The following is a 12,518-nucleotide window of genomic DNA, read 5'->3' on the forward strand; positions in this document are numbered from 1 at the left end:
TCTTTGGAAAAATTATTCTATGCTGCTCTACTTTTAATTTTTAATTTGTTTATTAAAGCAGATTCAAAACACTAGGAAGATTTATCTTAAAATTTCACCCACAAACCCAATAAAGTCTGAAAAAGCGACAATTTCTATTTTTCCAGTATTTATGCCTACTTATAATTATTCACAGTTTATTTGATGGTAGATATAACTTCCTGTTTCTACTTTTTAAAAATTACTTAATAACTAATTACACATATTTTGACTCATTCTCATGTTTATCATTTAATGGGTGGGTACGTACTATCTTTTTGCATTGGTGTCTCTATTGTTGGTATTTCAGATGTTTATACTTCTTTTAACTATGATGAACAACCCTACCATAAACATCTTTGTACTTGTAGTTTCTTTCTTTCTTCCTTTAATTTACTCCCTTGGGATGAATATCCAGGCTTGAGAGTCACTGGGTCAAAGGACAGAAATATTTGTGTTTACCAAATTGCCTCCAAAGTATTCAGCTCCCTGCAAAGATTGAGTGAGGAGTTTCCCTGAGAGCTACCAGCACTGGACTTGGCTTTGCTTTTGCTCCTTAATACAGTCAGAACCAGATAATCAATAATGATAACAATTACAATGTATTATTAATGGTATTAGTATGAAATGCTCCTTCATTATTACTTCAATTAATTTGCTAGCGAGCAAGCTCAAACTTAAACTTTTTTCCCCCTTATTGGGTGAATAGCTACTCATCCCTTTACCCATGTGTCCATTTGGGTCTTGGGTTTATTATTGGTTGGTTTGTTTTTGTTGGTAATACATATGAACTCTATGAATATTAACCCTTTGTTGGCTGTATTTTCTCATACTTTTTTGTTCTATCATTTTTTGCTTTTTAACAAGTTCTGCGTTATTTTAGAGAAACTATAAAGTTTTCATACAATCTTTTTTTGCCTATCTTTTCCTTTGAGAAGTCTTCCATTATTTAAATCATTATAAAAATATTACTTTTCTTTAATTGTGATAGCAAATCTATTTTCTACTAGTTTATCTGTACTTTGATCTATTCATATTTATTTTGCTAATACCTCTGAAATTGTAAGATACAATTATCTAAAGAATTAAGATAATGTTATCTCAGTAATATTTTAATTGTGTTTATATTTCTTATTATATTGTGGCTTATATAATTACATACTACATTCTTTTTTATCTAGTTCAAAGATTAGTTCTGGGCCTTTGATTCTGCTTTATTCTGATCAGAATTGCACCGTTTTAATTGCTGCTGTCTTATACCATGTTTCCCCCAAAATAAGACCTAGCTGGACCATCAGCTCTAATGTGTCTTTTGGAGCAAAAATTAATATAAGATCCAGTCTTGTATTATATTTTATCATATCATATCATATCATATCATATCATATCATACAAGACTAGTCTTATAGTATAGTAAAATAAGACCGGGTCCTATACTAATTTTTGCTCCAAAAGATGCATTAGAGCTGATTGTCCGGCTAGGTCTTATTTTCGGGGAAACACGGTATGTTCCAGTGTGAAGTGGGGTTATTTTTCCCTCATTCCTCTTCTTTTTTCAGAATATTCATTATAGTCTAGATGCAAAGATTCAATGTTAAGTAATGGAAAAACAACTGGACAAGAAGTCGGAGGGGTTGAGTCTGTGTCAGTTCAGACACCAATTTATGAAGACTTTAAATATGTCCCACCACCTCTGTGGGTCTCGCTCCCTTTGGACTAGGTGACCTCAGAAGGCTCTTAACTTGAACCTAAGATTCAAGGAGTCCAAGTCCTTTCCAGTTTGCCTCTTATCTACCTACTTCTCTAAGTGAAATTTATCCATTTTATACAACTTAATTGTGATTGCTCTAAAGCTATGCATTGGATTCAGAAGAACGGTTCTAGTTTTGTTTGTTGTAACTTGTAGATTTTTAAATTATTTAATTCTCAAACATTTAGTTCTCACTAAGGCACATGGTTTGTCCCTCTGTCAATTTAGGTATTCCTTTCTTTTTCCTCTAAAAGATTTAAGGTTCTTTGTATAGGTCTCCCATATCTTATTGGGGCACGTTCTATATGATTTATATTTTTGCTTATTTATGAAGACTTTTTTCATTAGATTTTTCTAGTTGATAAATAGTGGCATAAATGAATGCTGCTTGGTATTATACATGTTTCTTTTTCTTTTTTTTCTAATTTTTTTTTTATTGGGGAACAGTGTGGTTTTCCAGGACCCATCAGCTCCAAGTCAAATTGTTGTTTTCAATCTAGTTGTGGAGGCGGCAACTCACTGGCCCATGTGGGAATCGAACCAGCGACCTTGGTTTTATGAGCACTGCGTTCTAACCAACTGAGCCAACTAGCCGCCCTACGTGTTTCTTGTATAATATTTTAACATGGTAGAGTGATTACTATAGTGCTTAACTAGCATTGATTACTATAACTAGAGTGATCACTTACTGTACTAAACATTTGACGATGTATCACATGATGCTCACAAGAATCCTAGGAGGTAGGCCTCATTACACCCATTTTACAGATGAGGAAATTGAGGCTTGGGGAGGTTAAGTTCAAATGGTTATTAATTGATGAAGTCAGGATTGGAACCCACATGTGTCTAAATCCAAAGACTCTTGACCACTTTGCAGAATGCCTTTTTCAAATTCACAATCTAACCATCTGCTATTTTTTATCAAATTCACTATTTGTCCTAGTTATGTGGGTGTATGTATTTCTCTTGTATCTGTATATGTTTTATTATTTTGCAATATTCTCTAATATGATATTGGTGGTAAGGAGAACTTGCCTGGTTTCTGTTATTAATTGATTTATTTTTGTGTTTCTCTTTCAAGGATCACATTGTGTCTGATTATTAAATAAAGGCACTATTTTAATTTTTAATTATTTTATGATTTTATATTTTATATCATTCTAAAATAAAGATATAATGTGTAATAAAATATAAAAATATGTAAAATAAAATATATTAATATTTTTTGTTTTGTATATTTCTTATAGTTTATGTTTTCATTTTTTTATTTTAAGGAAGTAGTCTTCTCTTCCAAGTTTCAAGATTTGTGTTGAGTTTTATCAAATTGCTTTGGTTATCTGCTGAATCCTTTATATTATATAATTTAATATATTAATTAATAATTTTCCATGTATAGCAATAAACCCCTTGTGGAATAAGAAGAGTTCTTATTATCTAGGTGGACAGAAATTCCTTACAGAGACACTCAAATATTCCATTTCATATTGCGATAGATTTTATAAGGGAGAAGGATCTGGAGGCACTGGAAAAGTCTTCCCTAGAAAAGTGACATTTGAGTAGATATCTAAAGACTGAATGGGAGTTTATTAGGCAAAGAGGAAGAGAAGAAGAACATGCCGAGTAGAGGGAACAGCATGTGCGGAGTCTAAGAAGAAGGAAGAAAGAGTGATGCTGGGGAGGGGAGCAGGGCTGCCACACAAGTCTTGCCGGTCCTACTAAGGATTCTAGTGCTCATTCTAAGTGCAGAATGAAACCTCTGAAGATGCTGAACTGCACTGCATGTCAGAGATTCTTCTGGCTGCTTGTGGACAGTGGTTGAGCCAGGAGAGGGGTTCAAGAGTGCAGACAGAGGGACAAGACAGGCTGCTGAGATAGCCAGGAAACTGATAATGACAGCCGGGACAAGGCCCTCTCCGGGGTGGCAGGGCCTGAGGCTTTTTCATCTTAGCACCCCCTGCATGCAGCCCAAAAACTGGCCCACAGTCAGCTTCACACCTTTGGCTTGAAATGACCTCTAAATGATCGAGACGCAAACATCCTACAAGTGGTCCCTATGAAGAACACGGGTTGGATTGTTGGAAAGACCACACGCAGCAGGGAAAAGAGTTCCCCAGTCCTCCGAAACTGAAGGACAGCCAAAGTTCTTAAGACTCCAGAGTGTTCTGATAAGGATCTTCCCCTTCTCCAAAAGGAACAGCAAACAATCATCATAAGAGACTCGAGTTTCCCCCATGAGATCATATGCACTGTTGTATTTAGAGCCTGTTAAAGGGCCAGCCTCTCCAGCTCCCAGGGAGGGCTCCTAAAGCCTTTGGTCCTGGATACAGAGGGAATGAGGCTCTTTGATGCGGCTTCTAGAGTGTAGAAGAAGGAAGTCACAACTCTGGAGACATCAGTCAAACACACGTGGCTGCCCACCGCATCTCTAGCACTGTCCTATATACTGCGGAGCACAGAGTACAACTTCCCACTTAGCTGGCAAGATAAGAGTTCCACAGCCTTGATGATAGGAATTAAACTGTATGCCAGGTTCCTGCTATAGAATAAAGACCAGTTATCACATAAAAAAAATTGTATCGGCTCAGTAGCTACCATTACCATCCCCATTTTATAGATGGGCAAACTGAGGCATCTAGAGAACAAGAAACTTGCCCAAGGCAATGGGGTGAGTGGTGAAGCTAGAACTCTTAACCATACAGATCCTAGAAATGAGAGAAATTGGGAGGGAATTTGCGTTTATTGAATGCCTACCATAGTTAATTTTCTGTTGTAAAATTTGGTATTTATAGGAGTCAAATTCATTTATCTAATAATTTTACTTCTAAGCTCCACCTTGTTCCTGTTAACACTGGATAGTGAGGTGTTGCTGGAGGCAACAGCATGGAAGAAGAAACAGCCAGCTCAGTAGTGGTGAGTAAGTCAGGATAGGTTTCCAGGAGGAGCAGCTTTGAGCTGAAGAAGAGAAGGGTATCCCAAGCAGAGGAAACAGCTGGAGCAAAGGCATGCAGGCATCTTCCAGTGCTTAGTATGTTCTGGGAACAGAAGGAATTCATTTAATCAAGTATGGGCCATGTGTCCCAGAGAGATGGGTGCACGGGTGGAGTGTGCGTAGGGATCAGGGAGAGTGACAGCTTTGAGGGGGGGCAATTAATGAGTTTGAAGTTCATTCCGGACCTCTTGGAAAGCCACACAGCCAGTAGGTAAGGAAGCATTAGGGTTAAACTGAGTTTGAGGATAATTCTGGACAGATTCTGAAAGTTGGCCTGAACCAGGAGAGGCTGGAGGCAGGGAGACCAAGTAAGAGGGTAAGGAAACAGCCTGGTGAGAGGTGACGAGACTGTGGGCTAAGATAGACAGGTGGGGGTGTGGGGAGGCCAGGTTTGAGAGCTATTTGGCGGTCAATTTGGCAGGACACATGAAGGGTGGGGTGGGGGCGGAGGCCAGGAAGACCCCCAGGTGTCTGTGTGCGTGGCTGAGATGATGGTGCCATTACTCAGGGCTGGGGGCACAGAAGCAGCTCACTTGAGAATGAAGACAGTGAGTTTGGCCCTGTTGCATGCCCGTGGCGATCAGCTTGGCCACAGTCTGACAGACCTGGGTTTCCATCCTGGCTCTGCACTAACTAGCTGGGACCCTGGAGAATCTAATTAGCTGAGCCTCTGTTTCCTAGCTTGTAGTTTCCCCAGAAAATGAGCTTAGCAATATTTATTTTGCAGGGCTGTTATAAGGAATGAAAGAGAAAGTGTGTCTAATGTATAGTTGACATTCAGTAAATGGTAGCTGTTGAAAGTGGCTTTTATTATCCTGATCAGGTGGCAATGTCTAGGAAGTGGGTGGGTTTCTGGCCCTGAATGTTGAGAGAAGTGTGAGCTGAGACAGACACATGCAGTGAACGGGCAGTCCTTGCAGACATCCCAGTCTGGGCTCAGAGCCCTCAGTCTCAGGCAATGAAAAGGCCTCCCTGAGATCTATCGGAAGAAAGTTTATCCCTAACCAGTAGCTTTGCCCTTTTGGGGAACATCCTAGGACTCAGAGCACCTTTAAGCAGAATCCCCAAAAGTTACTTTTCCAAGTCCCTGAGATTACCAGAAACAAATGTTTTCATTGGAATGAGGTAGTACAGGCAGATATTTAAAAAATAATTTTATTGCGTTTGTTAAAAATAGCTCCTGCCATTACTTTAAAATTCAATTAATAGTGAAAAATAGAAAGTAAAAATAGCTTACACCAAATGTCCCCTTCCCCACAAATACAGGAGGAGGGAGGGAGGAAGGAGAGAAATTATGCTAGATGGCTAGATATACTTTTTGAAATAAAACGCATTAAAATTTAATTGAACTTCAATTAAAGTGAAGTGAAACTGTAGGACTTGCTGAATTTTGGTAATTGCTTCCTCCAGAAAAACAGAGATTAGTTTTTTTAAAGTTTAAAATATATGTTATGAAACACATTAAGGGTTTGGAGTCATTAAGGAACGTTTTTTACATATGTTTCAAATTTGGATTATTGGCTTCCTGCAGAAAAAGACGAAAATGGCAACATTTCTTCCCACCTTCATATTTCTTTTTACCTTACCATCGCCACATATACAAATGATAAATTTTTCTTTTTATATTTTAAGTTTATAATATTTACATTTTATTCTGTAACCATAATTTCCACAGCTGTTTAGCCTTAAACTTATATGTAAGAGGATTTAATGCTCGCCACCTTTACTATGGCTGCTCATTCCTGATTTTAGGGTTTTGATTTCTGTCTTATTTAGCCAGATTTCATTATTCAGTAGTTTTCTTAAAAGGATCCAGAGGCGCTATGTTCCCTGAATTCTAGCATGCTTGAAAATATTGTCTTTATTCTTGAAGGACAGCACCGATGGTTCCAAATTCTGGTCACTCCTTCAGAACTTTGTAGATGCTACACTGTGTTCAATGTTGTAGAGAAGTCTGAGACCAGCTGATTTCCAGTACCTCTCAATCCTCACCTCTCCCTGTAGATAGCTTACTCTTTCTAGGAGGGTAGTTGGAGAAGCATAACACACACACACACACACACACACACACACACACACACACACACACGTCTGACAATTAAGTTCGCAAACTCATCCTAGAAAAAGTGAGTGCTACATACCTCTTTGCTGAATATCACTATGGCCACCTTCAAAGTACTCCCTTGGGAAGCTATATACCAATGCTAGCACCTAGTCCACCCTTCAAAGCAATTTTGGAACTCTTTTTCTGGAATGGCCATCTGAGCTGTCGTCGTATTACCCTTGATGTCCTGAATGTCATCAATATGTCCTCCTTTCAATATTTCCTTTATCTTCAGGTAAAGAAAGAAGTCATTGGGGGTCAGATCAGGTGAGTAGGGAGGGTGTTCCAATAGAGTTATTTGTTTACTGACTAAAAACTCCCTCACAGACAGTGCCATGTGAGCTGGTGCATTGTCGTGATGCAAGAGCCATGAATTTTTGGCAAAAAATTCAGATCATTTTTGTCTTTTTCACACATCCTTTTCTGCACTCCCAAATAGTAAACTTGGTTAACTGTTTGTCCAGTTGATACAAATTCATAAAGAATAATCCCTCCAATATCAAAAAATTTTAACAACATTGTTGCAACAAGTTCGTGAACTTAATTATCAGACTATATATACTTCCCCCTTAACATGGATGTTCTTTCAATCTTTAAGTTCAGCTTTTCTCTCAGTTGGGGAAAATTTTTCTTCTCTTGTATCTTTGGATATGTTCTTTGTTTCTTTTGTTTTGTCCACTACCTCAGAGACACCATAATCCATAAATTTCTCATCAATAGCTCAAGTGTAGTTCCATTATTCCATCTCCAAACACTTTAATCTTTCCTTTTTCACATTCCTATGCTCATCTCAATCTCCCCACCCTCCTTACTAATTCAGTTGGAGGTTGTATCTGTTATATTCTTTCATATTTCCGATATATTGTTTAGTTCTATCTTTTTATAATTTCCTGCTTATAATTTTCCTGGTCTTCAATTTGTTTCCTTAAATTGTAATCTTTTCCTATCTTTGTGTGATCCTCTCATTTTAACTCTGATTTCCTATTTTAATTTTTTTTCAGGTTCTAATTTTTCCTTGAGTCAAGGCATTTGTGATATACGTTTTGCACAAACATACATTTTTGCTGTTTATTGCATCTGTGTTTTCACCCTGACATCTGTCCCCTGCATGTTTCCTTCTTTCCTCTATACCTTCCTTCCTTTTTTCCTTCCTCTTTTTAGTATTTTTATATAGTTCCCAGGCCATTTATTTTTCTTTTATTTCTTTTTATATGGGCACATCTACCTGCATTTTCTCTTTACCTAGATATGTGTAGGTCAGTTTTCCCTGACTCCTTTCTACCTTATCTGAGATCTCGATCCTCTCTGCCGCACTTAGTTGAGGGTATTTTGTGTCTGCTTTGTTACTGCTTGGGTGGTGGAAAAAGGGGAAGTTCAGATGGAACTGTGGATACTAGTGTTTGTGGGCTTGGTTTCTGTTCTTTTTCCAACTTTGTTCACAGTCTAACACTTAAGTTTATTATACCAAAGCAGGGGCTTATCTTATTCCTTTGGGTGGGGACTAGTGGGTTATAGATTGTTTCATCACTTCAGGGTAGAATTATAGAGACAATCTACCCAGGTATTTATTTTCCAGACCTGACCCAGCTATTCCCAGCAGCCACTCTTACTGCCCTGTCGGGTAAAGGAAGGAAAAGATAGACAGAATCCATGGAGTTTGGCCACTGTGCTGTTTCTCAGAAAGGGGTGTAGGGCAGCTTCAATTGCGGCTTTCCAGGCATCTCCTGTCACTCACGCACTCAAAGGAGCTTGTTTTATTTATTCTCTCTTTGTCTCCCTTTCTGGTAAATCCCTCCATGTTGTTCTACGCAATCAGCTCTGGTAGGGTACTGTGCATTTATTCTGTCTTTTCTCGTCTCTCCTCCTCATCAAGAAAAGCAAAGAGTGGCACAGGCAGGTTTTTCTCTTGTTGGAGTATTGTTACGGTGGAATGGAGATCCTTCTACTCTAGAGAAACATTCTGAACCTCCCCTGCAGGCTGCCTGTCCACTTCCCTTCCCATTCCGTGGTATTGCACTCTTTGTCAGAATTCTATCTCACATCTTCCTCTCAGTACTGAGTCTTTGAGGAAAGAAGAAAGGGTTATCAAGGGTGGGAGCTCTACATTTATTCCTAGTAAGTTTTGTCTTTGGCCATTATTTTTAAAGATTATTGCCTTTTTCTGTATTTGAGAGTTGCTGATCTATTTTGGGTTTTAAATTTTGTTGTTATTGTTACGTTCCTCTTGTTGACTTCAGGAAGAAGGTAGTTGGTTCTGGGATCCAGCAGTTCTCGGATCAGTCTTCAGACAGTCATTTTAGCAGGGCTAGAAGCACTAATTGCTTTTTTCGGGGGCTGGGCAGTGCTCATCCTAGGGCACTTTTCTGGGCAAAAGCCCCTGGTATGACTTTCACTTGATTGTTAGACCTCGTATAGTTCAATCAGTCACATGGGTTTCTCAGGAGCCTACTGTTTAATTATCTTTCTGCTAGATATTGGAGATACCTAAAGTTAGAGTGAGGCCAGAAGCACCACAGGATTTACCATCTGTCACATGGACATGTCAGAGAGCAATAAATGCCAGGACAGAACCCACAAGATGACATGTAGCTGAGAGAATATATAGTCCAATCTTATGTTCAGAGAAGGACAGCTGACTGCCCTGTCCCTCCAGACTTTGCTGGGATGCCTTGAGTACCAGGAAACTGATAAATACCATTCTATTATTGGAAAGCTCAAAGTACTAGATTGGTGCAGAAGTAATTGCAGTTTAAAAGGTTAATTGCAAAACCTGCAATTACTTTTGTGCCAACCTACTACGTAAGTATTCTTCGCTTTGAGCCACATTACTCCTCTTGTCTCTGTATAATCTCCCTTGGTGAGGCTTCTGATTGACGTGACTCCCAGTCCTAGCTCCATTTAGATGGCTACCACAACAACGCGTATACTCATGATCTCTGGCCTGGCCTACAATTCTGGAAAATGATAGAGCAGGTTGGAAATCTGCCGGGTCGAAACCCAGGAGAGGGGGTAAAACATGGATAACTATAACGTCCTGCAAGCAAATGGACAGTAACCATGGTATGGGATGAAGATACCTGACTTGCCTCAAGTGAAAGAGACTTGAGGCTTTTAATCGTAAATGTAGTGTGAGCCCGCAGTCAGGCACAGTAAGTCCGTGCTCGTGAATAACAGAGGCCAATGGCAGAGACGTGCCCATGTCCTCCTGAGCTAAGAACTTGGTAAGAGCACGTCTGGGCCTCTGGGACAGCAACAACCAGAATGTACGCAGACAGGGGATGCTATCTAGAGGCCATGGGCTGTAGTGGGTCCTAATGAGCCATTGGGAAAACAGGGCTAGAGCCTGGAGAAGGAAATCTTTGGGAGCGGTACGAAAGCTGGAGAAAGATTTACAGAAAAGAGAGTATTTGGTGTGTTCTTTCTGCCTTCAGAGCATAGACCCCAGATAGTTTTAGGAGATAACAAAAGGCTGTTGACTAGGAGGCATCTATTTCTGAGATCTGTAAAAGACCTGATGACCTTTGCTTTATCCTGGGAGAAAAACCCTGTTTCATTCCTATCTATGGAGATATGGAACCAGATACTGATTTCTAGGCAGGCCACAGATGATGGAAAGGTTGAACTCATTGGAGGAAGACTAATTGGGCAATAGGCTTCTTGAGAAGCCTAACAAAGAAAGGAGATTTTTGTAAACATTATAGCCAAACAGCCAACCAGCTTGCCAGAAACCAGCCTCTGGCCCCAGAGCCTGCTTGGCACAATGGGAAGAACTAGAATTGGTTTGAAGTCTGCCTGTGCTATTTACTAGTTCTGTGACCTTAAGCAAGTTCTTAACCTTGCTGCGTATTCGTTTACCCAACTGTAAAATGGGATGATTAAGTTTAACTTAATAAATCATTGTGAGGATAAAAGAGCAATTATAAAGTCCCTGGGATATAATTAGGTTCTTATAAATGTTAAAGCTCTTCCTTACCCACTGAAGCAAATGGCCAACAGTAGTACTGTGATTTCAAACAGATATTCTATTAGTTAAGCACTTTTGTTTTCTTTTAGGGCTCCCTTCTGAACTCTCCCCAGCTACTGAGGAAGAGGAGTCGAAGAGTGGCCTGGACGTCATGCCCAATATTTCTGATGTGCTGCTGCGCAAACTGCGGGTCCACAAGTCTCTCCCAGGAAGGTAAAATCAGGGCGTGGGTTGCAGGACACCTGTATTAGGTGGCCCCTGTGTTAGATTCTAGACAGGACATAGAAGAGCACCAGCCTTGATTTTGGACCCCAGGAGGGTCAGAGTCCAATGGTCCAAATTGGGCAAATGCATCCAAAACAAAAAGAATAACACAGGGCCAGGTGAGGTGGTTCCAACTCAAGGGTAGGTGAGGTTCACCAGAGGCTCATGGTAGCAGAGGGTGGTGGGCCAGGAGACATGATTTTATTCCCAGACCCACCATTTACCTATAACTGAGAGATGCTAGGTCTGATATCTGTGTGGATAGAGAGGTAGAACATTTGGAACCACATGAAGAAAGATTGCTTGGAAAACCTACCAGGCTCTTCCACACGTGGGGACAAAGTGACTTCACTTCCCAAGCCTCAGCCTCCTCACCTACACAACAGGGATCGTAAGCGCTCTGTCGTTGGTAGGGTGCTGCACCAGCTAAATGAGATGGTATGTGAGCAGGGACTTGGAACAGCTCACGACAGGCCCTGGATAGTTGGGTTGGAAAGGGAATAGCTCGGAGTATGAAGGAGAGAAGATAGGGTACCACTCGGCAATAGGGATTGGGTAGGTGCCTGCATGTCCAGCAACCTGGACACTGAGTTGTTGGGGGAGAAAGGCCGTTAGGAGGAGCTACCACACATAACAGCGCGCCCCAATTTGGGGGTAAATATGAAAGGAAAACAAGTTTTTTCTCAATGGGTGTGATGTGTTCAAATTCCACACTGTAATCACCTAAAATACAGTCATCAGGGCACCATTCAGTGGGACCTAGCAACTAAACCAACATCAGGAAAAGTGCTAGAAACAAGTCAGAAACAGGCTGCATTCACAGCTGGAGGAGGGCATGAGTTGGGCCAGTTCACATTCGTGGAAGGCAGAAAAGGGGTGTTAGAGACAGGAAACCAAAGGAGAAGCATCCCAAGTGCACAGCGACATTTGGTGTTTGTGACAACACAGTGAAGCAGAAAAGGAAGATTTTGTTTTCTCTGCATTGAGGGAACAGAGAAGCAAAGCAATACACTGGCAAGTGATGGAGTTAAGAATTGAATTCAGGGGGTACTGATTCCAGACCTAATGCCTCTCCAGCTGTGCCAGGGGCCGGTCAGAAGTACCAACATAATCACCAGTGCTCTTTAGCCTGCAAGGCACAAGGCTGGTCAAGAGTGTGGTTGGCTTCTTTTTCCTTTGTAAAGTTGAAGGTAATTAGTATGCTTAGGGCACACCTCCAGCTATTAAATTTCCCCAGCTTCCCCAGGAAAGGGAGACTGAGCAGTTCTGTCTCCCTTGAGTAAATGAGCAGCTGCTGGTTGCTGACCATGAGGCCTCTCTGGGTTTGCATGGTCAACGAATGAGATGAGCTTCTGACACACTGATGTCAGGGGCTCGCAGGCATTGCGTCCATAGCCACGTCACCTGTCCCCAGCCTCCCTGCTCCTAC

At 40.6% G+C, this 12,518-nt stretch overlaps 1 protein-coding gene across 1 annotated transcript in view; it reads left to right on the forward strand.

Annotated features, from left to right (window-relative positions):
• IRAG1 (inositol 1,4,5-triphosphate receptor associated 1) overlaps window positions 1–12,518 on the forward strand; it is a 109,607-nt gene that overhangs the window by 60,642 nt on the left and 36,447 nt on the right. Inside the window, 1 exon segment of the mRNA XM_081062151.1 lies at window positions 10,915–11,038. Coding sequence (XP_080918277.1) covers window positions 10,915–11,038 — 124 coding nt within the window.

Source organism: Rhinolophus hipposideros (assembly GCF_964194185.1).
Source record: "Rhinolophus hipposideros genome assembly, chromosome: 10".
NCBI classification, from domain to species: Eukaryota; Metazoa; Chordata; class Mammalia; order Chiroptera; family Rhinolophidae; genus Rhinolophus; species Rhinolophus hipposideros.